General features: G+C 45.3%; 2 protein-coding genes across 8 annotated transcripts in view; one reads left to right on the top strand and one right to left on the bottom strand.

Annotated features, from left to right (window-relative positions):
* Window positions 1–1,936: 1,936 nt before the first annotated feature.
* On the top strand, window positions 1,937–13,665 carry LOC142992865 (LON peptidase N-terminal domain and RING finger protein 3-like). 2 transcript variants are annotated; one of them, XM_076143399.1, is made up of 12 exons: window positions 1,937–2,816; window positions 6,084–6,202; window positions 6,313–6,435; window positions 6,745–6,921; window positions 7,057–7,276; window positions 7,385–7,469; window positions 8,094–8,208; window positions 8,329–8,450; window positions 8,865–9,023; window positions 9,120–9,282; window positions 9,411–9,560; window positions 9,742–13,665. In XM_076143399.1, the coding sequence occupies exons 1-12, from the start codon at window positions 2,063–2,065 to the stop codon at window positions 9,898–9,900; spliced, it is 2,346 nt and encodes a 781-aa protein (XP_075999514.1). In that variant the 5' UTR covers window positions 1,937–2,062; the 3' UTR covers window positions 9,901–13,665. The 2 variants fall into 2 exon arrangements, with proteins under 2 accessions (XP_075999514.1, XP_075999515.1); XM_076143400.1 differs by lacking the exon at window positions 6,745–6,921 and having other exon boundaries at window positions 1,938–2,816.
* A 2,804-nt stretch (window positions 13,666–16,469) lies between these two features.
* Window positions 16,470–26,613, bottom strand: part of LOC142992900 (uncharacterized) — a 30,539-nt gene continuing 20,395 nt past the window's right edge. For all 6 annotated transcript variants that reach the window (XM_076143450.1, XM_076143454.1, XM_076143449.1 and 3 more), the window contains 12 exons: window positions 25,873–25,999; window positions 24,158–24,298; window positions 23,998–24,054; window positions 21,678–21,836; window positions 21,106–21,205; window positions 20,786–21,020; window positions 18,616–20,558; window positions 18,314–18,414; window positions 18,015–18,174; window positions 17,784–17,902; window positions 17,573–17,633; window positions 16,470–17,347 (listed from right to left, as the gene is read on the bottom strand). In XM_076143450.1, the coding sequence (XP_075999565.1) occupies window positions 16,851–17,347; window positions 17,573–17,633; window positions 17,784–17,902; window positions 18,015–18,174; window positions 18,314–18,414; window positions 18,616–20,558; window positions 20,786–21,020; window positions 21,106–21,205; window positions 21,678–21,836; window positions 23,998–24,054; window positions 24,158–24,298; window positions 25,873–25,999 (3,700 nt within the window). In that variant the 3' untranslated portion in view covers window positions 16,470–16,850. The remainder of the gene's footprint in view (window positions 17,348–17,572; window positions 17,634–17,783; window positions 17,903–18,014; window positions 18,175–18,313; window positions 18,415–18,615; window positions 20,559–20,785; window positions 21,021–21,105; window positions 21,206–21,677; window positions 21,837–23,997; window positions 24,055–24,157; window positions 24,299–25,872; window positions 26,000–26,613) is intronic.

The raw sequence follows: 26,613 nt of genomic DNA, 5'->3' as shown, positions 1-26,613 counted from the left end.
AGGTACACATTTGGAAACTAAGAATGCTTTTAGAAACTGTTAGGGGTTGAATTGGAGAGGTGTGGGTGTGGCTTTACTTTTCAAGCTGTGGATAAAGATCAAACTCTATCAGATGGTCATACTTACGTGGCCATATTCTAAGATCTAAATAGTTTAAGTGGAAGGCTGGCAACAAAGGAAGAAGTCTTTCAAACAGGAGGGTTTTAGTTGAGGGTTCACATGCTGAGGTGCCCTCCTGACCCACAAACTGAATGCTTGAGTTATGGAGGATGAGGCAAAGGAGAGGCACACGTGGGCTACTTAGCTTAGCCTGTTGCATCATTGACCTGGACCTGGATAATAGAATAGAATAGAATAGAATAGAAAAGAATAGAATAGAATAGAATAGAATAGCGTTTATTGTCACTGTACATGATGATACCACAAAATGCATTTGTGCTGTGCCTGAATATTTGAACAGTGATAAATAAACAGCAATAAACTATCAATAAACAACTATAAATAAATAATAAATAACAATAAATAAACAACACGCAGTTCCATTCATACATTCAAACATAAGTAGTCCCATAGCTCAAGATGTCCCAATAGCTCAAGATGTCTCATATGACATATGACATCACATGACATCACGACATCCCACAACACCCCATATGACATCGCATGTCCCATGCCCCATATGACATCACATGACATCATAGCTGCAGATGACCATAGCTCAAGATGCCCAATATGTCCAAGATGCCAATATGTCCCAATATGTCCCAATATTGCAATTGACTTTTGGGGTACTAATTGTCTAATCTTTGATTTTGTTGAGTTCACTTATGGCCCTTACAAAGAAGCTGTGTTTCAGTCTGGTGGTGCGCGTGTTCAGTGATCTGTATCGCCTTCTAGAGGATAACAGACAGCACAGGGAGTTACAAGGGTGGGATGCATCTTTCAGGATGGTGTTGGCCCTGCGGAGACAACGAGTCTTAAGTGGTGGTAAAAGTTTTACTCATATTCTTCTACATCCAATAAATGCCTTTGTGTGACCAATACACTGTATTTGATGGGGGAAATTGGTGGAGACAGGGCGAGTCCTTGTATTTCAGACAGAAAAAAGTAGTTCTGCTGTTTAGGGAGTCAGGAGTCTGTAAAGATTGCTCCTAACCTTTCTCTGTGCTGGTGTGCTTTGTTAAAGAGATTCGTCAGTTTTGGATCGCTGCTCACATCTTGTCGTTTGGGGCAATGTATCCACTTGCATTAATTTTGGAGCAGCACACTGCCAGTGAGACAAAGGGTCAAACCTGGACTATCAGTGACACTGGAAAGACGGAACAAACACAAGTTAACGTCTGAACAATCACTTAAAGCTGGTGACCAGCCTCAGTCGCTTATATTATTACAAAATTACAAACAGTAGTAGATTCCAAATACTTTTTGGTATGCATAGAAAAATAAAAGATGGAGAAGTTAAATGCTTTCAAATAAATCATTTAGTTTTTATTTCAAAATCTGTTCTTAAACAACCATGCAACCTTTTTTTTATCATCACAGGGCTCTGAGCAGCTACTTATCATCACAGACAGTTTCACATTGGAAGAAAAAAATGTGAACAAGCTGTAAAATATGGGCCAAAAAGCAATGATACAGTGAAAAAAGTGGTGGATAATAGTTATGTTTACTCTATTTATTTTTTATGCCAGTGTAAACACAGTGCAGTATATTTGTAGGTGTCTAAATGAGCATTACTGGTTCATAACAGTGTGGATGAGCCAGATAAAGAGGTCGTGCCCCCCTCCCTCCTCTGACCCCCCAGGCTGTCGGCGGGTCAGACCCTCAAACTGTTATGGCAGATTGTTTTGTAACAGTTTCCCAACTCGACCAATGAGAACAGCTGTCCGGCGTCATGTGACACAAGTTTTTACATAACCCTTTTTTTTTTCTCTTCTCCTCCCTGGCTGCTCCATTGAGAACTACATTACACTTCCTGGAGCGGACCATGGAACCGCAGTGTGCTACTCAGAGCTCCGCTGCGGGGGGGAAACATGAATGGCAGCGCAGGTAACAAGCACACATGCGTCACATAGAGTTCTTCCAGCAGCCTGGCGCCATGGGGACGGAGAGTGAGAGCATGTTACAGCTGGCCGCCGAGGCTTTCCAGTCGAGAAACTTCGACTTAGCAGCGGATATCTACGAGTGCCAGCTAGCGGGACTCGGAGAGCCAAGTAGCCGGCTGGAGTTGATGGTGAAGCGGGCTGACGCTCTCGCGTTCGCAGGTAAATTTACGGAAGCTTTTGGCGTCTACCGACAAGCCTCGGAGATCGAGAGACTGAGACCTGCACATCTGGTGAAGCTCATAGAGTACCTGTCCGGGAGCATCAGGAGGAGGGACGGGGGCGACCACCTGAACAGTACCCTGCGGAGGGTGGAGGAGGCGGTGGCGGCGGCGGTGACACGGTGTCCGGGTGCCGGGGCTACAGGTTGCGGGCACAACGACTTCTCGTGTCGGTTGTGCCTGGGCTTCCTCTTCGAGCCGGTGACTTTGCCGTGCGGACACTGCTTTTGCAAAAAGTGTCTGGAGCGAGAGAAGAAGGAGAAAGAGCCGGAGAAGGAGCAGGAGCGGCCCACCGTGTGCAAAGAGTGCCGGCACAGCGCCAAAGTAGACGACGTCCAGAACTACCGGGTCAACGTGGTGCTGAGTAGCCTACTGGCCAAGTGGTTCCCGACCCTGCACCAGGCCGGCCAGCTGAGGCGAGAGGGCAACGGGCTGTACGCCGAGAGGAAGATGGAGGCTGCGCTGGAGAAATACGACCAGGCGATACTGATAGGTACGACATTTAAACTTATTTACAGCCAGGCTCTCTTTATACACGCCATTTAAAGATGCTGGTTGGTTAATGAGGTTTGCAGACGCATAACAAAGCAAACTTCTCCCCCTAAACTGTGAATTCAAATAAGTTACGTGTATGATCGAGAGTTATTCTCCATTCTTTCCTGTTCTGTTCTACTTTTGTGGTTTTGTGCTTGACTTGTTTGTGTTATGACGTATTCAGCACAAGCTCAACGTATTGGGGTGAACGAAAAGATAAATATGCAACATAGTTTTGATGTCGTGTGTTTGATAGAGACAATTTGTGGGTCTATGAGTGTATGTGTGTCGCCATGTGTTGGGTAACAGGCTTATGTAGGCTGGGCTACCGGACCAAACATTGCGTAAGCACGTATCCGCCCCCTTGCGCCCGTATTGTGTAACGTGACACATTGTATGAAGCGAATGTAGGTCAAGGGTGTTATTCCAGGTCACCACTAGGTTCTGTACCGCTCACAGCAGGGAGTCCGCCATGTATAGACTCAGGTGATGTGTGGGAGAGAGGAGAAAGGAGGAGGAGGAAACCTTAACATCATTACAGTTAAGTCTCCTTTAGGGCAAATATCACCCCACCAACAAGAATAATGCTGAGCTACTCCATACATGCTGGTGTGCTGCACTAGACTGTCAGCATTTAAAGTTAGTGATAAATAATCTACGTTAAGTATTCACAGGGACTCTTGCTTATTTGTTACTATTGAATTTGAAGTTTCGATGGTCCATAGAAATGTCTGGAGTGCTTTAGTGTACTAACAGGTCCATATGTCAGCGTAAACACACTACTGTGTCAGAACCATAGATTCAATCAGAAACCCTGTCAATGAAAGGATTTTTAAGTGTGATGACAAACTTATCATGTTCTCATTGAATATATTGTTGAATGTTCCTTAGTTCTGGTTGAAGAACTTGAAGATTCTCCCACACCCAAAAGTGTTAACCAATATGGAAAAGCAAATAACTCGAGGCTGTAGTTCAGGTTGTGTGCGTCAGATGATAGTTGGAATGGAGAACCTCCTTAGAGAAGCTTCACCCTACCTGACTGAATTTGATCCCTGGGTGACTTACTTGGCTGTGTGAGGTGAAAGCAGGAAATACATTGTAGTGTAATTCTCTGACTAGGCACTCAAGCTGACAGCTGCTTTAACTTGTCAAATGGAGAACACACCCATATACAGTTACATAATCTCTTAATAACATAATAATAAAACAGCCATAACAATAAATACCCGAAGTAAAGCATGAAGTGTGAGTGCCAGCTGCAGGAGTTGGGCTGCACAGAGATTGTTCCGTCCTGGGCCCAATCCAAGTCTGGGTGTGTTCTGTGGATCTGGTTCAAAATGACTCATTGCCTGGAAATTGCCCACTCAGCGAATGTCTCATCATCAATAAAGGTAAACGAAGAATGACATAACTGTCTTACATTGGACGCACCAATCCGATCACTTTCACACTGCTGTGACTTGCAGAATGGACAGAGTAAATTTGTTTCTTCCTTTGTTTTTCCATTGTTTACCCGTAGTGCAGTTGTGGAGCGCACACATGGACAGGGATGGATTTAGAACAAATCAGTGGGAATGAAGTGAGCCAGATCATGGCAGAGTGCAAAGGGGAGAGTGTTTATCATAAAGGAATGCCTTGAACATGTTGCCAAATTCATGTTTTTATCATCTGGATGGAAATAATCTACTTTCCCATGGCCTCACAGGAAAGTAGAGGCCTGAAGAATGAAAAATATTGTGCTGATTTCTTGGCAACAGCAACTCATATGCCCTCAAGCAAGGCACAGACTATGGACTACAGCAGGCAACCCTGTAGTGTGTGTGTGTGTGTGTGCACGCGCATTCACGTGACGTGCTGAACGTGCAAGGTGAAAACTGCTGAAACCAAATACTGTGCTTTCACAATGGTGCCTTTGTTTGTAGTTAGCAGCAGGTATGTTGTGCCAGATGCTGGACCTGCAGTTTCAACTACATTATCTGAAGATCACCTCTATTATTTTATAACCATTTAAATGCCATGCAAAGCAGAGCAGTGTTTCTGTTTTTGCACAGTATTTCTGTTACTTTCCCCTCCTGGTCTCCCTCCTGAGTTCTTAACTAGCCTGAGCTTGTGCAGAGATCAACATCCAGTCTTTCATCCCTCATTCCCATAGGACCCACTGCAACGTTTACATAAGGTTTCATAGTTACCAAACCCGGAATGTGGGTGACCTTGATAGTGCTGCATGGTTTTGTAAGTGGCTTTTTACAAGGAAGGAGTTTTGTAATGTGACAACTGATCCACCTGTGAATGTTCCCTCCTCCATGCCAGTGACAGCTTGTATTACCAGTAAAGTCAACAGCCTTGTTTTCAGTTTGAATGAGGCCATGAGGAGTTTTGAAAATGTTGTGTGGTAGGTTGTGAGATGAGTTTCTAAAGATTAGTTTGATGCACATGACAACACAATGCAGGTTTGAACACATGAAATATGTATCCGCTTAAATATCTAACTGATTACATCACAAGTCTGATTGAGCATTTCCCTCATATCCACAAGAATGGGATCAATATAGTAAATCTGTCAGTGCATATTGATAAAATATAATAAACAAGATTATCTGAACTTGTTTTGCACTTTGCAGAACTCAATCCAGTTCAGATTTTATATAACAACATTCCCACGAGATGTCAAGAGTGCAACACGCCATGTTTACACAAGGAAATCCAACAATGGAGACTCAAATAGAGTGAGATAATGAAAGTAGGCCATGGCTTGGGACAGTTAATATATGCTTGGGATAATTTTAGGAATGAATGTTAATGGATAAATGATTATGGATTATTTGCAGTTGAGAATTTAGTCATCCAACATACAGAGAACATAGCATACATGCATACCTGTCTCTTATGTCTTTCTAACATGCTCATTCCTACACTCGGCTTCAACACACGAGGGAGCCATTGACCCTAATGCCTTTAAGGGACGTTGCTGCCTATAGAAAAAGAAGATGAGCAGCAGCTGCAAATCAAGGCAGATTAAACCCCTGTACAACAGTGGAAACAAGCTTTTTGAAATCTCACAAATATCACAAGCCTTGACTTAAACAGAAAGAACACAGAAAAACCAGAATCCCTGCATCCTGAGCCTTGCCGGTTGTGTTCTTGCCCTGCAAAGTTCTACTTATTATGCAGAATACTGGGGCCTGCATGAACTAACTCTGTTTCTCTCCTTTCCTGTCCTCCTCAGCACCCATGGACCACATATTGTTCAGTAACCGGTCCCAGATACACTCGACCCTGAGGCAGTACGAGAAGGCCCTGAGGGACGCCGAGGCGGCCTGCAGACTCATGCCTCACTGGTCAAAGGTAGGACACAAAGCCGAACAGATACACAGGCAGACAATGCGATTTTCAGACAAACGTGTTGTTAACTTGTGGTTAACTTGTGGTTATCCGTCTTCCTCTCGCTCTCACAGGGTCACGTTCGTAAAGCTCAGGCTCTGGTGTCGCTGGGCAGAACAGAGGAAGCTCTCAGAGAGTACCTGGTCTGTCTCTCCATAGAGCCCGACTGTCGACCGGCCAAGACGGAGGCTCACAAGGTAAACATCCAAGGCGGCTCGTGCCCTGTGACGTCCACTGTCTCACCCCCCGGCCAACATTTATACTGCAGGCGTCACTAAAAGTTGTGTGTCTTCAGAATAGCATTCGTCCATACTTTCATAAAGCTGAAAGCTGTTGAAGCCTTAACATTTCACCACATCAACAGACTCTTATCTTGATAAATATGTGTTAAACACCCAAGAGGTTTCCTGCAGAGGCCGACACTCTGAGTCATAGCCGACATAACAGCCAGTTTGTCACGATGCGACATCACATTAACTAAATCACGACTTTCTGTCTCGTCGCAGCTCCTCAGCGATCTCTTGGCCCCGGTCACAGACCAGGTCCCTGAACACATCTTGGACTCCACCAGCGTCCTGTCCTCTAGAGCACACCTCAAAATCAGCCCCCCGCCGCCCGACACACGCGTACACACAGCCTCTGTCACACACACGCCACCCCTCGGCATCAGCGCGTCCTCCAAGGTAAAGAGAAGCCCTCTAGCCGGGTTGCCAGCCCGGTCTAAATCAAGCGTGACATTGAGAGGACGTTTGTTCCCCTCTCTCTCTCTCCTTGTCTCCATCAATGCCTTCATTCTTTTCTCCTTCTCTTTCCTACAGACCCTCGCCCCTGGTCATTTAACATCAGAGTCCAATTTTGTCCTGCCTCCCCCTGCCCTTGACATCCCACGATGCCCCTGTGAGAAGTCAGAGGGCAACACAGAGGACAGGAGGGTCGGCCGGAGTATTCTCCTGAAGAGGAAACGATGGAGCACAGAAAAGGAGGAGGTTGTGGAGGAAGGAGGGGACGGGTGCAACCATCACAAGAGATCCAAGCCTGGTGAGCTTACAAACAATATATACAATGTGTTAAAAAGTTTCAGTGATAACCTTCAGCCATGTATGTATGGAAGTAAACATTTCTTTCTCCTCCTTTCTCCCTCTTCAGAGCCAGTAGGAGTCATCCATTCATCCAGCTCTGTGTTTGGTGAAGTCTTGGACCCGGCAGACCTGGAATGTTCTCTTTGTATGAGGTGAGATTTACATAAGAGCTTAAATTCAGGCCTGAAAAGAAGCGAGCCAGGCCGGTGCCTTGTCCTCCGCTCGGTCCTGTTCAGGGCCAAGGCTGAGCTTTGTTTGTAGGCAGTGACGCACAAGGCCACAAGATTTTCTTTGCACATTAGTCCAAACTGTACTAATGTGCAAACACAACGCCTGCACACACACACGCACGCACACACACACAGCGGGGAGCGGGGACCTGTTTGGCCTCAGATGATGAAGTCATATCAGGAATTCTTGGAGCTCCAATAAAAAGGACTTCTGTGAAACGAATCAAATCCCCGCAGCGTGTTTCTTTTGGCAGCAGCAGTGTTGAGTTGGGAGGAGTTTATATTGACAAATGAATCACTCGGAGCTGGACCTTTCCAGGCTCAGCGGCGTCTAGAATCAATCGCCCCTTTGTGCGATCCAATAACGTTTCAAATCGTCTTGGCTGCAAAGACTCCCAAAGCTTCCAAAGATGTAAAGAGGAGGAATCTTAGATAGCAAAGAAGTGGATTGTTGTATTTGGTGTGTGTGTGTGTGTGTGTGTGTACTCTGCACCCTTCTCCCACATATATTGCAAAGTATTAACAGTGTGTGTGTTTTCCTCCCAGGTTGTTCTACGAGCCGGTGACGACGCCGTGCGGTCACACTTTCTGTCTGCAGTGTCTGGAGAGATGTCTGGACCACAACCCCAAGTGTCCACTGTGTAAAGAAGGGCTGTCCGAGGTGTGTATGCGTGTGTGTTACACCTCACACACAACACTACAGGCAATATCATATGATAATTGTACATGAGGCAACACGTCTAAAAGCCTGTCTGTGTGCTTTCTTTCTTTCTTTCTCCAGTACCTTGCACGGCGGCAGTACTACAAAACTGAACTAATGGAGAACCTGATATCCAAGTATCTTCCATCTGAGCTCACGGAGAGACAGAAGATCAACCAGGAGGAGATGGCGGAGCTCTCCAAGTAAGTCTTTACTCCTTATATCTGCGTGTCACAAACAGCAAACCCTTTGTGTGTAGGTTAAAGTGTTCTGTCTGACCCACTGACCTACTTAATGTATACTTACCCCACTGACCCCTCCCATACCTTACATCACACACACATGCGTCACATTCCAGCAGCAAGCTCCCCTGTAGGGAGTGGAACGGAAGTGATCTGTTTTCATAACTGCCTTGCTTGGGGTCAGTTAACAAGTCTAAGAATGAAAACTACACTAAAGTCTACAATGATACAAACACTCAAGCTTCTTTTTGTCTCTGTTGCCGTGTTTGTTCCTCTACATTTCTTCCAGGTATTTTAGATGCAGGAATGTAACTTTCACGTTCACCTCATTAAAACAAATCCTTTTTTTCCCTCCCTCTTTCTTTTCTGTTCCAGTCTGAATAAGAACGTGCCTATCTTCGTGTGCACCATGGCCTTCCCAACTGTGCCGTGTCCCCTTCACATCTTCGAGCCCTGCTACAGGCTCATGATCCGCCGCTGCATGGAGACGGGAACCAACTGCTTCGGCATGTGTTTAGGAGACAAAAGCAAAGGGTCAGTGCTCGTGCTTGGCATGTGTGTGGAGAAAGACACGAAATCTGTTCAATCATCATCATCCCTGACATTCCTCTTCCCCTCCCAACCCCACAGGTTCGCAGACTACGGATGCCTGTTGGAGATCCGTGACGTGAAGTTCTTCTCTGACGGCCGCTCAGTCGCGGACACGATCGGCAGACGGAGGTTCAAAGTCGTCCAGCACAGAGAGAGGGACGGATACAACACGGGCGATATCGAATATCTGGAGGACGTGAAGGTACGGCAGAGGGGAGAACTGAGGGAGAACAGGGGCAAAGGTCTTTAAAGAGACGCTGGGAGGTGTATTGGAACGGTGACGTGATGGATGGATGTAACCTGATGATTTGTGTGTGTGTTTGCTCTCAGGTGGAAGGCGTGGCAAAGCGTGAGCTGCAGTCTCTACATGACGCCGTGTACGACCAGGCGCTGGTGTGGGTGAACTCCCTCAAAGCTGAGCAGAAAGAACGTATAGAAGGACACTTTGGACCCATGCCTGAGAAAGACTCTGACCCTCAGGTAAACACACACACACACAAAGTTACATTTTATGTGTGATTTTTACAGACCTATATATGTTTCTGTATGAAGGGAGTTTGACATAAAGGACTATTACTACATTGCTTTTTATTCCTGTTTTTGTTCACATGGTGACAATTTCTAACTCTCCCCCCCCCTCTCTTGGCTCTCCTCTCCTCAGGCGAGTCCAAATGGTCCGTCGTGGTGCTGGTGGTTACTCGCCGTCCTCCCGTTGGAGGGTCGAGCTCAGCTTCCCTTCCTGGCCCACACCTCTCTGAAAGATCGCCTCAGCGGCATTCGCAAAGTTCTGCTCTTCATGGCCCAGGGCAGACACCGGTGACGTCGTTCCCCCGCCCGGCCCCTCCCCCTCCTCCCCCACAGCAGCAGTTGACCTGCCGCATTTTTCCCCCCTTTCCGACGCACAAATGAACTGGTGTTTGTGGCACCCCGGCCTGTTGTAGCGCCACCTCTCCGTCTCAAACAGCTCACATGTATCTGGAGAAACACTCGAGCAGCATCTTCCCTTCCATGCAGCGACCAACCAGAGCGACATGACCCTCATATCCAACAAGCAGCTCGTGCTACGCTTAGGCAGCAGGGACACTTCAATATCGTAGGCTATATTTATGAGTGACTGATTTAGATTCACTTAGAGGAGCTTACTGTAACCATGCTGGAGTGTGCATGCTACATACAGAACGCTTCATTACCCAACAAACTGACCCGGTAAGACGGCGGTGGCGGTGAGGCTTCCGCACGCTCGCTCCGTCCTCCACGCTCCTCTTTCTCTGATCTTCCTCATGCACGGGTCTGCAAGTCGCGGCCCCCAGAAACAAAAGCAAAAACAAAACAAGTAAGCGTTTTAACTCACACGGCAGAAGGAGAAGAAGCTTTTCTGCTGTGGCGAGTCGCTCCACTCATGGACTCACTACATGGACGACCACAGCAGCTCCCCACTCTGTCTCATCAGTCTACATTGGGACTGGACAGCACATCAAAGTATCGCTACTAATCAGTATCAGAAGTGACTTTGTCTTCCTCCTCTCGTCCAGTTCTTCCTCCGTCTCACCCGGCGCTGCAGCTGAGCAACAGTGGACTGAATCTTTATAACGGGGCGCTTAATGGCTTTAAGGCGCTCGTGTGTTATTAATTTTTTTTTTACTTGATTTTCTCTTCTTCATTATTTATAACTGTGTGTGCGTGTGTGTGTGAGTGTGTGAGTGTGCATTGACATTGTTTACATTTCACAAAGCAACATGCTGCGCTGCTCCTTGTCCCACACGCGGCCCTTCAGGGAGTCAGAACCCCTGACGTACACGTGGGCCCAGAGAACTCGGGGCTACGATAGAAGCCAGAACACTAATTCACGCACAGAATCCACAGCTCGGAGCGAACAAGCGGCCACCGCTGGACAAGCGGCGACTGTGGAAGTCTCTGGCAACCCGAGCCCCAGGGTGAATTCCCGCCCCGGCCGCTTATTTTTAGATCACCGGTGAGCCAAATGTAGTATGTGTTTTTATTGGCCCTGCCATAATGCGAGTTGTGTTGACTTCAACACATTTGGATTCCCCCCGCCGTCAGCAGTCTGCAGCTGAGGCATAAAGAGAGCCTCCTGTCCCGCACTGCAGCCAGCAGCCGAATCATTCCAACCGTGCTAACTTCTTTTTTGTTAACGCTATCTCCTGTGCTCAAAGCCGGGTATTTATATTGTATTTATTCTTATCTGAGTTGCACCTTCACTTTTGAGTAAGTAAGGGAAGGAAACAGTGCTGTGGGCTCTCTTTATATTTATTTAGTTTAAATAGTATTAGGATTCCCATTGGAAGTAGTTGTTTGTTGAATACTTTAACAAACACGGTGAAACACTAAACAACAACAGCTGCTTCAGAGTTAAATCCATTGAAGTCCACAGACAGAATGATTTAGTGAAGGCCAGTGCCTTCTCTCCACGGCGATGTAGTGAAGCAGTTTGCTGTGTATGAGTAAGTTCTCTACGTCTTCCGTTAGGTGACGGTCCCTCTTTGGTGTTCAATAACATCACAGCGTAAATAGAAGTTTGGGGAAAAGGAATCTGAGATGTTTGAAGGAGAACTCCTGAGAGCATCTTCGGTAACTGCAGTTTTAACTCTTGAGGCCTTGCTGATATCTGTGGCTGTGACTGTTTAATGTGGCCAAAGCTCCGTCAGGTGGTTGAGCTTTGCCTTCTAAAGAGTCATCATCATTTATTTTATATACATGTCCGATTTTACACGTTTCTACGTCAGTAGGGTTTTCTAATTTTCTAATTTTCCTCATTTATATTTATCTCATGGTGATCTTCTTATTTTATATGTAAAAATACAGGAAATGGTTGTTAAAAGTGTTGCCATGTGGAAATGATCACACTTGTTCTTCTTGCTTATTTAACGGGCCAAAGTGAGAGATGGAGAAATGGAACAATGTCACAGTTTAACACTAAGAACACTTCACCCTCACAGAGCTGATTGGTAATTATGTGTGTAAGGTATTTGTGTATTAATAATCACAAACTACTGCATTCTATTGGAAGAAATATTGTTTTCATTGAAGCCAAACTGGAGTCTTTTTCAGATTTTCCCTATTAAAAGTCATTGTTAAGGCAGTGTTGTAATGATTGGTACAGTTCAAATTAATCATGTGATGAATAATAATGACAAAATTCCCCTGAAAACCATCAGCTGAGCTTCATCAAACAGACACACGACATAAAGACTCCACTTATGAATGAGGTGTAATCTTCTGTTCATACCCCCACAAAGGTCGAGGGTGCGTTTAGGCTTTAAATCATTTCTGTGAGTTGCTGTTCCTTTCAAACAAATGTTCTAGTGCCTTATGTTGGATTTCTAACGTTTTTTTCTTAAGCTGCAAAAGCAACTAGAGTGAGGTTGTGTACAAGAAGAAGTTAAGGTCATGTTGGTATTTATTTGGTATGTTTATAACCCATGTGACTCAAACTGTTGACATCTGGCACAGAGCTGTAGAAATAACTGCCCTCAGGTAGTTCTGCACATTCAAACAGTCATTGGAATTTGCCTGTATAAAGGATTTTGATAGGTGGAAGCCCTGTAGTATTCCAGTGTTATCGAGTCAGATTTGTGAGATGTTTGTTAAAACACCGGGGAGAGAATTCACTTTTCTCTAAACAAAACTCCTGCTTATCTTCATGCCTGTCGGCCCTGGCTGAGCCTACAATCATAGTAATCACAGTCATTACACAAAGTATTTCTTTCATCACAGGCCTCACTCAAAGAGCAGGTGGTTATTAAGTAACAGCAGAGAATACGCGACGATCCCAACTGAGCATTAAGAGCGAGAAAAGGACACAACGCCTCAGCAGCAATCTACTGTATGCGTGTGAAGTCATGATCATTGTACATGTTGGAAATTAGTACTTTATTATCCAACTATGCTATACAAAACAAGAAGTGGGCATGTTTTCTTTCCACCTATCAGATATTCACCTTGACCTGAGAAAGTGCAAACTACCTGTGCTCCCCATTAGAGTGTGTCCACAAAGATGGGAAAGGGAAATATGCTCCCGGATTTTGCTGTGTTTCTGTCCTTGTTTTTAAAAAATCTGTATTGGAAGACTAATTCAGAGTCTAAACATAGAAAAGTGTCCATGTCCCATAAAAAGCATCCCCTGCAGCCCCAAAAAAGTAAAACTAGGCTGCTTTGTTACTGACTGTTTTCATTTTACACTTCATTGTTTGGTTCTTGGCTCATAACACACACACTTGCTATCATGCTGAGTTTCTGTGTGGGCTCTATGTTAAAGATGATCCCACATATTTAGCAGAGCTCCTGATTTATCTTCCTTGGACATCTTCATAACCTCAAGCTTTAGTTGAGCCAACTTGAAGCTGACGCCCACATAATTGATGCCCAGAAAAGCTGCAGCACCCAGGACACTAACTAGCGTCTCTTGTCCTATTAAGTCTTCCTCATTTATGGCTATGGGATTTGAACCAACAGCTATGTGGAACTGTCTTGCTTTACTATTTGGCCTTGGTCATTCATGTCCGAAACACTTGACACCAGACTCTCCTCATTTTCAAATGTCCAAACAGTAAATTGCCTAGCTGTTGATCTCCTGTCCAAAAGCATGGCCTCTAAATCTGTCTGCATCTACACAGGATGAATGTATGTCTGTACATGTCTGATGTTATATGTACAAGCCTGTTTTTTGATAGTAAAACTTAGGTATGCATAATGTTTGCAAAGGTTCATGTCTGGAGCTACAGCTTGTGAATAAACCAAAAGGTTTGTGTTCCTGATCTAAGCCTCCTTTGATTGTGTTGATATCAGCTCAGATTACTGATGAGTGGTGACATCATCAACCCATACTGAGATGGCCAAGGTAGGAAAGTTGCTTGTAGGCAAAACATCATGACTACAAGCAGGGCTCAGTACATAGAGATGCAATATACAAATCCAAACTACTGCCTTAGAGCAGGAAAACAAAGGGCACCAACACTAGCAAATATATTGGACTGCTTGGTACAAAGGATCAAAGCCAAACTGGCCCAGAGGGAAACACAAAGACTAAATACACAAAGGAATGAGGGCCTATCAAGAACAGGTGAGGCCAATCAGCTACAGGTGTGACCAATCAAGGCAAGGTGGACAATCACACAGGTGAGAAACAGGTGTGTAACTAGAAATGCATTTCCTGAACTTTCAATTTCATGAAAATATGAAGGACTTGAAAGAGATTAGGAAATAGGAAATGGCTAGCAAACAAGCAGGATGAGATTTCTCCATGATCTTCAATCTCAAATGTGTTATTAAGTCAGCAGTCAGTGGAGCTCAGGAGGAAACTCTGGAGTTCTCCTCTGGAGCAAGAAGGCGCTGAAGAAAAGCAAAGTGTGAAGGAAGCAGTGGTGTGTGTGTGTGAGTGTGTGTTACAGCCAAGAAAAATAAGAACATGCGTATGAGCCGATTGTTGAAGAGGAGAAGAATCCTCACTGTCATCACCTCGGTGCCTCACAGGGCGCATTAACAACGCCTCTGTATGATTACACATGGAGCCTGATATCCCTCATTGTGGCTTTAAAGTAGTCCATTTTTCTAATCACTGTAACCTCTCTCTCTCTCTCTCTCTCTCTCTCTCTCTCTCTCTCTCTCTCTCTCTCTCTCTCTCTCTCTCTCTCTCTCTCTCTCTCTCGTCACCTCTGATTTTTGCCAAGTCGGTTGGTTATATAACCTGTAAATGAGAAGGTCAGCACCCAGTAGTCATTGCTATGGATACTTGGCACGGACGCACACATCGTACATCTTGGTTGGTCATTTTGAGGCTGTGTGTGTGTGTGTGTGTGTGTGTGTGTGTGTGTGTGTGTGTGTGTGTGTGTGTGTGTGTGTGTGTGTGTGTCTAAAGTAGGGCAGCAGCAGCAGTGTTACCTAACTTACCCAGAAAAGACATCTGGGGAGTTTCAGCAGGCTGCTCACCGATTACAGCATCCAATACAAATACACACACTGAGGGGAGGATAGACTGGAGTTGGAGGTTGTGAGTGGAACATAAAGCTGCGTGTCATTTGCATAACAGTGGAATTGGATGTTATGCTTTTGAATGACATGACCTAGGGAGAGCATGGACATTAAAAAACACCACAAGTGAGCTGGGTTGATGATGTTACATGTTCAGTGGTGAAAATTAATTAAGGTCTTCTTCAACTCACTGGTCCTCCTTTATCTTCTGGCCTTTTTGTACCAGAATACATTCCTACGCTCAGGAAGTTCTCCTGCTTCTCACGGTCCAATCTGTTTTCAGATAGGACTTACAGTTTTTGCATGGGAGTCAGTTGTTCAACATGTGGTTTTCAGAAATTGTCTTGTCTTCATACTGACCCAGCTCTGTGTCTCCGCTTAGTTGTTACTGAAACTGCTTGTTCAAACTTCATTCCTTCAGGTACAAACAACCTTTCAGACATTTTTGAGCAATTCAGGCTACTTTCTTTCATTTTTTTTCAGCATTTTCACATATTTCATGGGTTTTTAGAAAGTGCCAATCTCCAGGAAATGCATTTCTAGTTCTAGCCTATCAGTTTAATTAATGTTTTATATTTCATGTCCTTGGATCAGTGATATTACGAGTTGCTCTTGGAAGGCAGTTACTCAGAAACATTCAGGCACGTCACCAGAAACCAAGACAGAATGAAAATGTTCCCGCTATAAATACGTCCTCACTGCTAATATAACATAGAAGACAAGTGTCAATAAAACCACAGACAATCTGATCTCATTGGTTCTTTACTGCACATTTTATATACAAGACAAATTGTCAAAGGCAATACAAAATAAAACAAAATGCATAAAACATATATTGTTACTTTGAGACAGATTTAAGTACAATACATAGGAAATTATTTGCTTTATTCTGTGTTACTTATTAGTGGTATTTTGATTTATATCGCCTTTACATACATAGTACATGTTTAAATTACAGGTGAAATTACCTGCGGAAAATATTTCATATCCCACCACCAAGTACTGGATTAAAATGATCTGGGATAAGTCCATGTAATGACAGTTTTCCTATTTCCATGACAACACAACATGAGAGCAAATATTCTCAAGGTTACATATCAAAAGAAGAAATTAAAATTGTAATTTACAACCTGAAACATGTTGGAGACACTCGGCACTCGCTAACAAAGTGGACATGATTATTTTAGTGTTCAAGTTACAACAAATACACATGTTGATCTAAAGAGTTCCATACACACACACAGCATTTTACAAGAACCCATAACCAACAGCAGTTTGTTCATTTTCCTGCAGAATCGTTTTGTCTGATTTTGCTCCCTCCAGCCATGAAATCAACACAGAGACTGAAACACACAGACTCATTTTTAAGACATAACAGAAGAATCTCAAACCCAAAGATGGACCTTTTCTCTTCATTCATACATCCTCTGGTAAAATGACATCCCGTCTCCTTTCGTCCCTGAAATGTTCACAGATCTCACATGGACCATAGAGATGTCCAGAAACCCACTCTGACACCCAGGCACGTTACAATTCAATGAATACGCACAGGTATGGATCCACTCTAAGTGTAATCAAAGGAGAGAAAGCAGGAGTGTAACTGGGGCGTCCCTTTAGCTACATGAGCGGAGGGTTTGGAAACTAATCAGAAGACAGCATAGTAACCAGGAAATAAGAAAACAATCAATACATAATCTTTGTGTGCAAATGCATTCTGGTCCATCCCCTGACTCTCAGTGCCCTTCATCCCTGTTGACCTTATTTACATGTTGATACTCATCATCACTGGACAATCTGGGGCATCTCGCTCCAGGCTTTGGCTTTCTTCTTGGCCAGGGCCATCCAGGGGGGCTCATCCTGTGGCAAATCAGGGGCTAGGCCCCGCTGGGCGGACTGGGTCTGGCTGGACTGCGGGGGTCTTTGGATGGAAAGCGGTGAGCTTTGGGGCTGGGGCGACTTGGATGACGGCGGCAGGGCAGGTTTGGAGACAGATGGAGGGCTTGTGCAAGGAGATCTTTGGGGAACAGGAAGTGGAGTTTGGGGGGATGGGTTGGGCTGGGGTTGTTTTTTAGGTGTGGCAGGGGCAGAGGTCACACGGGGTTTGGGGGCAGAGGTCACATGGGGTTTGGGGGCAGAGGTCACATGGGGTTTGGGGGCAACAGGGCAGGGGAGTGACGGTGTTTTTGTTGGTTGGGCTGGCACTGGAGTCGGAGGAGAGAAAGCCCTCCTGGTCTCCTTTTCCACCGGAGCTGCAGACTTGGTGATATCCACTGGACTCACTAAAAGAAAACACACACACAAACATGTCACATTTCTTTCGTAACTGAGGGTTAAATTGTGGTATTGTGGCTCAATCAGTATTGTGTTGCAGTAGCAGAGGTTGTCCACATGAGGGAAGCAAAATTACACATTCAACCACAGAATGGCAGAAGAAAGCAGCTACTTGTGAATGTGAATATCATGTCACCTCACAAGAAGCACCAGAAAAAAAGGTGTGTTCTGACCTTTGGACTCAGGTGTTTTGCTGACAAACAGCGGCAGTGAAGATTTCCTCTCTTGATCCTCCTGATGACAGAAAGTAGCACAGACACTTGTTCAGAGTCAAGATAAAGTCTCAAGTCTCTGTTCTACAGTAAGACGTATTGCTGTGATCACTGGGACTTTTGGTGTTGCCTTCAGGCTTCATTCATTCAGGGCTTGTACTTTTCAACCTACCTTTTTGGCAGTGATTTCATCAAGTGAGTTCTCTTTGTAGAGCCTCTGTTTCTGTTTGGCCACAGAGATCCAGCTGGGAGAATCTGATCCACCAGAACCACCACGAACCGCTGCCGGGTCTGAAACAACAACAACAACACAGTGAGAGACAGCGAGACACCACAGGGACGTTCAGCCGTCCTTGATTGCGCCTGATTGGGCCCTACAGCTTTGGCGTATATTTGTACACACCTGGGATCTGCTTGGGTTTTCCTGCAGCGTCTCCGTGTATGTCTGGTTTCTTCGGCAGGGCAGGTTTGATGATTGGCTGACTCACTGGGGACTTAACACTGAATGGCTGTTGTGAGTCGACTTTGGCGCTGGGTAGTTGTGCAGGGGGTTTGTGGACACACTGATGGAAGAGTAAACAAATCAATCAAATAAGCTTTGAACAACCACTTAACAGCCTCAGTAAATAACAATGACACACCAGAAAAATCCCTCATTCCAATCTAAAACCTTCTTTAATTAAAAATAAAACATTTAACAACCTCTGTGTTTTCCTCCTCTGAGCTGCGGTGAAGAGCCGACGTCCTCCTCAGTCGAACTCCAAACGGATTATCGGGATTCCCCTCCACCAGCACGGAGCTCTCTGTAGATTGATTAGACGTTGGAAAAGTTTGGTCCGTGGTTTGACTTTAGCTCAAGCAGAAAATTCAACTCATGATGTGACTTCGATTTAGATGCTTCAAAGAAACTATGAGTCACACAGAGAAGAAACTCCAGGACCCAAATATAAAAGCTGACAAATTACAAGTTGTGATCTCACCATCGATCATCTTAATGTCTCTACCTTCTGTGGCTGCAGCAGCTGAGGCCTGAGGTTTACCCGATGGTGTTGTCGCATTGCTTTGTGGTTTGGCGGGAGAAGCCCCTGCGTTCTTCGCTCTGTCCGGACTGGAACTCGGAGTCTCCGCTTTCACTCGGGGCACTGGCTTTGGCGTAGCTTCCACCTCCGCCACGACTTCAGGCCCTGCGATAGAAGGAGACGGAGGCGGAGGGGAGACTGAGGAGATGGACGCTGGTGGAGGAGAAGGAGAGCGAGGGAGGACATATTCTTTGTTGTCTCCTGCAGTGAGCAATCGATGCATAACAGGGGCGATGGTGAAGCGGGCTTTGTTCTGATCTGAAGGACTGGACAGCTGGATGATCGTCTCCTCTGCCTTTTCCTCCTGGGTGGCTGCTGCTTCTGAAGATGGCGTTCCCTGTTCTCCACCCGCAGAGTCTTCTTCTGGTTCTTCATCAGCTGGGTTTTGCTCCAGGTCTGCATGAGAAGGCTCCTCCCTAGGTTCCTCAGTGGGATCCACGGTGCTTGGCGGCAGCTCAAACGCTGCTCGGGCTTTCTCTAAGCTGGGAGAGACCAGGTTGATGTGGAGAGTGGTGGTGTTGCTGCTGGGGCTGATCTGACTGGTAGGACTAGAGGTCTCACTGTCTTGCATTTGAGTCTCTGGGAGAGAAATAGATGAAGGCCTGATGCAAACAGAATCCTGCTTCGTACCTGCTGGGTCCACACCTGTTTGGTCTTGGTGCAACATTTCTGACCCTGGTTGGTCCAAGTCCAGCTCCACACCTGCTTCATCACCGCCATCTTGCTCTGGATCTGATTGGTTTGCATCATTGTCTTTGTCCCCCTCTGATTTGACCTCCACGTGTTCGATCTCTGCAACTTCCTCTGTTGTCTCCTCCTCTTCATCGTTCCTCTCCTCTTCAGAGTTCTGGTTGGAAGTTTGGAGTTCGCATGATGGAACGATGAGGTCACAGGGCTCAGCAGAACTTTGGGACTCATCTGTGTTTTGTAGAGTACCAGCTGTGTCCTCTTCTTCTTGCTCTTCTTCTGCCTCCTGCACTGCGACCTCAGACTGGAATCCCTCCTTCGTTCCATCAGGAAACTTCTCTGCCGTCTCTTCCGTGTCATCACCCTCTTCTTCCTCCTCTTCTCTCCCTTTTTCTTCCACTTCCTCATCATGCATTCCTTTAACCTCCTGTCCCTCTTCATCCACATCTGGTGTCTTCTCCAGCTCTACTGCCACCACCTCTACTGTAATCTCATCTTCGTCCATGTGTTCCTCCACCACATTTTGTTTTTCGACCACGTCTGTTTTTGCTAGAGGCACATCATTTTCTTCTTGACCTTTGACTTCCTCTGCCTCATGTTTCTCTTCTTCTTCTTCTTGCTGGACCAGAAGAGGTTTGTCCTCCTCCTCCTCCTCCTCTGCTTCTTCTTCATTTTTAACCTCTGGCTCCTCCTCCTCTTCCTTTTCCTCAGCTTTGCAGGAAGATGTGGTCCAATTTAGATCTTCTTCTTCTTCATCATCCTCTTCCTGGGTGCTCTGATCTGACAGGGGGGAGACAGGAGAAGCAATCTGATGACTGATTGGCTCATCAGCCTCAGCTACTGCCTCCTTCACCTCCTCTCCTTCTCCCTCCTCTTCTTCCACATCCTCCTGCTCCTCCACCTCCCTCTTCTTCACTTCCTCTTCCGTCTTCATATCCAAGACAACACCTTCAGTCTCCAGGCCCAGTGACAGCGGCGTCAAGGAGTTCAGAACTTCCTCTAAGAAGGAACTCTCCTCCTCCATGATGTTGCCTTCAGTGATTGTTAAGAGTTCTTCTTCTTCCTCTTCTTGTACTGCCAATGCAGAGTCAGTTTCAACTCTGTCCTCATCAGTTCCATAAGCAATGCCTGGAGGGTCCAGTAGATACTCCCTCTGAGCAGCAGGGGGCTCTGGACTGGCTCTAGAAGCAGAGGTCAAGAAAGGTCAAATCACAAGAATGAGAGCACTATGATTTGAAAAATAAGAAAAGACACAGAGAGTGAAGAAGAGAATGGAAATATTATTACAATAAATTAATTTGATAATAAATTTGACTTCATCTCTCTAAAATCCCTCTCTTTTTTTCCACCAATACTCATTTGTAGTAAACAGAGAGTCAAACTACGAGGAGGAGAAACATCTGATTACCTGGGACTGTCGAGGGAGGAGGATCTGGAGCTGGGGGTGTCGGGGGCGTCCCCCTCTGATGGACGTGTCTCGGGAGGAGGAGAGGACATTTGTGAGTCGTGAGGAACTTCCTGTTCTGCTTCCTGCTCATCCTCTCCCTCCTCCCTCTCCTCCTTATCGCTCAACAGAGATTGTCTGGAATGTTCTTGTGGCTCTCCCTCCTCCCCTTCCTCCTTCTTTGGTTTCAGCTGATCATCTGGAACAGAGAGAGTAACATGTCAGACCACACACTTACAGAATGCAGAATCATAATCTACAGATGATCAGGAAACTTTGCTGACCTCCAACTTCTTGTTCTCTTCTCTCCTCCAATGCTTCTGGTATAGAGGTGCTTAGCATCTCCTCCACAGAGGAGTCTCCTCCTGTTCTGAGCTCCAACCTCTACATAGACAAAAACATATTTCACCTCAACATCACTTAAGCCGATTGTCAATTGCTGCTCATTTGACCGACTTAAACTATTGTGAACTTGGAACAAGAACTCATAGAGAACTCCTGAGAAAGCAACATAAACGTAAACAAATGACAAGAACAGAACACGAGAGGTCGGCAGGATCCTGGAGGATTCCTCAACTGTTTGAGACTCGAAGATACAAGTTAAAGCCCCAAAAAAGACCACATCTGTTGTTAGTCCCCTTAAGCACAATATGGGTAACAACAGGACCTCTCCTGACCTTTGACCTAGTGTGTAGGCGGGACTAAAGAATAACTACATTATCTAACTCACAACTACTCAATTGTGTGACCTCCCACAACAGCAGTTTCTGTGGGATCAATGAGGAAAATATGACGATCGGACCAAAGACAAAAGACAACAAGATATAAATGTTCCGTGTGTGTGTTTGTGTCTTACTCTGGCGGGCTTCCTCTTGTTGCAGGCTTTGTGTCTCAGGCCCAGTTTGTGTTTGGCAGCCGAGTTATCCAGACAGCTAACGTGAGTGGCGGGCTGACTGAAGTCACATGGAGCCACCACCAGGGGGCTCACTGCTCTGCTGGAGGCAGCACAGGGCAGCTGGGACAGAAAGAGGAGAGAGGAAGAGTTTGGACTTTAAATTACAGGGGAAATATTACTAAAGATGCTTCCATGTGGTTTGGAATTCTGATTGTGACTGCAGTAGCTTCCATCCCATCTGTCATATTAACTGGGGTCACACATGTATGACATCACACACTGGACACATCGCTCGCTGTCTTGTTTCCAGCTGTGAGGAAATGAAACGGAACTGCGTGCCTGTTATGATAAAAGGTGGACATTCACTTAAAGTGCCGAGACAGCACGCGAGGAAACCAAAGGAAATGGAGCAAGACCAGAAAAGAGAGAGAGAGAGAGAGAGAGAGAGAGAGAGAGAGAGAGAGAGAGAGAGAGAGAGAGAGAGAGAGAGAGAGAGAGAGAGAGAGAGAGAGAGAGAGAGAGAGAGAGAGAGAGAGAGAGAGAGCTCCAGTCCAGCTGTACAAACACAAACAGTCCTTATCTGTAGTTCCACCTCTCACTCTGTCATCATTGAAGTATCTGCCGTCTGTTGCGTCTGTCTCTGTCTCTTGCTCCTAAGTTCTATTTTTCTCTTTCCTCTCTTCTCCCTGACAGATTTATAATTATGCTGACATCTTTCTGTCCCCATCCATCCATCCATCGCTCCCTCCATCCATTAAACCGTCAAAGAGCAGATTCAGAGTGAAGCGGCCGGCAACATGGACAACATGGCTGATGTCACTTTGATTTGGATATTATAGAGCTTTAATATAAACTGGCTTTAATTTGACTGATTTTAAGTTGAGAGTCTTTGTTGACATCTATTTATTTGTAATGTGTGTGTGTGTGTGTATATGTGGTCAGCTGAGACAGAGCCAGAGCACAGTAACTACAAGCAGACACAGTGACTGCCAGTGGAAACCATAGGAATGCACCCAGAACACAAAAGTGGAATAACACACACACGCAAACACACACACACACACACACACACACACACACACACACACACACACACACACACACACACACACACGGTCAGTGGATACGATTATGGTCAGAGAGGAAATTGGCAAAACTCAAATTTAAAAAAGAGAGATGGAGTGAGAGAGGATGATTAAAACAAGAGAGGTTACACAAGGAAAGAGGTCAATCACAATCTCACACTCGCACACACACACCCTGAGGAAAAGCGTCAAGCACACACACACAGCACATGACAAAAATTTACTGTGATAAATACAGTAACCATTTGTGAAGTTGCTGTTTGTTGAGCTGGAGAGGTTAGTTCAGTCCTCTGGGTCTGGACTTCTAATTTATCTATCTATATCTATATGCACTAAGAAGCCATGGAGACACAAATCAAGAATGATTCCTCACACACTTGGACACACTGTATGCATTAGAACTATTAGCACCAACAAGAAATCCAGTTTATCTGGGGCAAATAAACAAACAACAAAACAAACATGGTGTGACTCCATGAAGTCGCTTCCTGGTGCAGGGGGGAGCGGCGGCTGTAATTCATAAGTCTCAGCTGTGTGTGGAATGCACTTTTTGAAAAGGAAATTTCAGGGTTTTCTAAGCGTGTCTTTGTAGTCGTCCATTTGTGGTTATTTCCAGCGGCTAAAACTCAGCAAAAAAGGCTAAACCTGCACTATCATTAACGTTCATTTGTCATACTTTGCTGACTGAGCTTTCAACCCAAGTTACAGTCTGAGAGGCTAAATGGATAGTTGAGGGTTTTCGGTAAATCTCTCTTATCATCAAAGTGGCGCTCCTTTTTTCCCCTTTCTGTCCATCTGAAAGAATGTGAGCGACAGCAGACGGGCCTGATGATGTCGTTAGCATGAGCAATTTAAAGTCACACGGGCGCAAACCACAAAACACATTGGTGAGAAGAGTGATGCACGCATCAATCAATGAACAATTGGAAGACACAGAGAGAGAGAAAGACAGAGAGAGAGAGAGAGAGAGACAGAGAGAGCACACGATGGTGGAAGTGACAGAGAGGTCAAACTGATCACAAGATGCTGTTACAGCGGTCACATGAGGAGAAACATCTCCACGCTCCACAACGCCTCCAGGTCCTAACACAGCTTGTGATTTTTGCTGATACATTAAAAGGGCTTGTGATGGATAGAAAAAAGACGCCATTTTCGCCCTGATACCCAACTGTGTGTACATGTCTGTGTGTGTTTACCTGTTCTTCATCACTGTCCGTCCCCTCCAGACTGATACTGCTCCTCTGAGCCTGATTCTGAAGAAGACAGAGACAGACGCAGAATGAGAAGGTTTAGTAACATTCCCTACTTCATTACTCAGTCTAAAACTCAGTGTGTGTGTCTGTGTGTGTGTGTCACCTGTGCTGCGTGACGTGATGAGTATTCAGGTGGACTGCAGGGTAGCCCGTCATCCTCCGACATGGCACCGGCATCCTCTGTCTTCTTCACACACATCAGGGAGGGAGGAGAGCCCAGTTTGATGGCCTGCTTGAGCTGCAGCTGGAGGACAGGAGACACAAACACGAGGACATGTGGGGGGTTTGTGTGTGTCCACAAAAATGATTTAGGTGTGGGGGTGTGTGTGGGGGAGGGAGGAAAATCTCAAGGCCTGTTTAATGAACTACGTTTTCAGAAAAATGTAATAAAAGTGTGTTTGAGTTTGACTCGTGTGTGTTTAGAAAGATTAACGGCCTCCACGTTCCAGGATCCCCACAAGTGAACGCTATGATTAACAACTTATGTGGACAGTCAGCTAGCATTCCAGACAGAAAGTGTTTATTTTAGGCTGCGCACGTGTGTGTGTGTGTGTGTGCGTGTGTGTGTGCGTGTGTGTGTACGCACGTTATCACAGAAACTCAAACTTACGGCCTCGTTATCGGCCTGTTATGTGTTGCCCTGTAACAGTCACTCAAGGACTCAGGACTCGTTTGCCCAGGTACAAAACAAACACTGGACAGTTCAGCTTTCATTAGCAGGGCTCGGTACTGGAACACACACACACACACACTCGTAGAAAGAGTGTGGCATAATTTAGCAACGTTACGACCACTTTAAAGAGAGAGACATGCAGGCGCTCCAACAGCAGAGAGGTTCTGACTCACCTCATATTAAATGCAGTCAGATATTACTTAGTTAAGAGTTTAGAAGTTACATATTCGGTTTTCTGTTATTGTCTGTAAATGTTCCAGTGTACTACAGTAGGAGGTTTGTGTCTGTACATCGTGTCAGTGCAGGTATTGAGTATATGACCTGTGAATACTCTCTCTGCGTCCTTCTGTCTGTATCAATACCTCCCTCTGTTTGCTTTACACTCTGCAACTGAAGGAGAAAGTTGCCCATGTGTTCAAATCTCCTTAAGACGTTGCTTAATCCCCCCGACCCCTCCCTCTAGATTAAAGCCCAGTCAAAGTGTTTGACTTGAGGGCAGTCTTCCCGTTTTAGCCTGTTGTTGTGACAGACATCTGTCCAGCTACTCTTCTTATTGTCATGTTCTATTTTGATGGACGCTTCAGATTGAACCTCTCGCTGTGATACACATCAGGTCCGCCTGTCTGGGCTGTCGCTCAAATGTAACACATCAACACAACAAGATGAGTTATAGTCCAGCTCTGAATCCTGAACCGCTCACATCCCTGAGGTGTATCATATCACCATCTAAATATAAATCAGACCAGCTGGTGGTCTCCCCCTCTCTCTCCCCCTCTCTCTCTCTCTCTTTGACAAACACACCTAATAGCCGCACAGGGTCACAAACATTCCCACAAAACACATTATTCTCGTGGAGCAGCACTCCCAAACATGTGCTAACAATGGTTCTATAATATTTTGTTTTATTAATCCCTGCTGTGAAATCCTATTTCCTCTTGCTCTCTCCACATGGAGGTCAGAGGTCAGGATAAGCTGCAGATGAGCTGGCAGGCATTCAGCATCTTCTAAATGACGACTCAGCAGGATGGATACTGGACTGCGGACGGAATTCCACATCCTCTACTTGGAGAACAATAGCTCCAAATAAAAGACAAATATAGGTCTGAAGTGTATTTCTGTGTGTGTGTGTGTGAGTGTGTGTGTACCTGTAGTGATTTCACTTTGCCATGAATGCTGTCCTGGGATGCCCCCAGAGCCTCGTTGGTCTCCGATGAGTCAGAGACAAATACAGAGTCATGTGATAAGGCTTTGCTGCCCAGGCTGATCTTTGACCTTGAGGTGCCAGGAAGAAGAGAAAACATGAAGGAGGAAGTCAGGTTTCACAGTTTATGTAAGTCAACACGGTAAATCAATACAGGTTAAGGTCGGCAGGTGGGTTAAGCCAAATCCAATACTTAATACGTCATGGGTAGTTACGGAAGCTTTACAAGGTACAACGTGTGGAAAATAAAATGAAAAACAATGTGAATCTGTATCTGTGAAATCTGCATTTCTGTCTGCAATGAATTCCATCAAAATTCCATTATCATTAAAAATTCTAAACCAAGATCACACTGATTTTTATTGTCTGATAAGTCTCATCAGTCTTATTACAAACCATTGGGTTCACGGATTCATGGAATATACTTATTGCACAATTTTAATGATTAAATAGCGTGATTCACTTTGCTGAAGGCGAAGTGAGGCAACTGGGAAGAGTGATGCATGCTGGGATATGTTCAGGGTAGTTGTGCTACCTGTAGCGGCGTGTTAAAGAGTTTACTTTTATAGTTTGGAATCAAATTGGCAGCAGTTAACCCTTTACTCATCATTGACTCCCATCACAAGTGGCAGTGTGGTGCAGTTTGTGGAAAAACATAGTAAATACAAAAATCCGAAATATCTGT

This window comes from Genypterus blacodes, unplaced genomic scaffold (assembly GCF_046128005.1).
Source record: "Genypterus blacodes isolate CSIRO-AG114 ecotype Tasmania unplaced genomic scaffold, CSIRO-AGI_Gbla_v1 ptg000024l_1, whole genome shotgun sequence".
Taxonomy (NCBI): Eukaryota; Metazoa; Chordata; class Actinopteri; order Ophidiiformes; family Ophidiidae; genus Genypterus; species Genypterus blacodes.
The sequence above is the reverse complement of the archived record's forward strand: the minus strand, read 5'-3'. Positions and strand labels throughout refer to the sequence as shown.

What these genes read in the sequence shown, in the direction of transcription:
- LOC142992865 (XM_076143399.1), top strand. Translation starts at nt 2,063, where the DNA reads ATGCGTCACATAGAGTTCTTCCAGCAGCCTGGCGCCATGGGGACGGAG. An exon ending in TCACAAGAGATCCAAGCCTG is followed by an intron (nt 7,277 to 7,384) that starts GTGAGCTTACAA and finishes CTCCCTCTTCAG; the next exon opens with AGCCAGTAGGAGTCATCCAT. An exon ending in AATATCTGGAGGACGTGAAG is followed by an intron (nt 9,283 to 9,410) that starts GTACGGCAGAGG and finishes GTTTGCTCTCAG; the next exon opens with GTGGAAGGCGTGGCAAAGCG.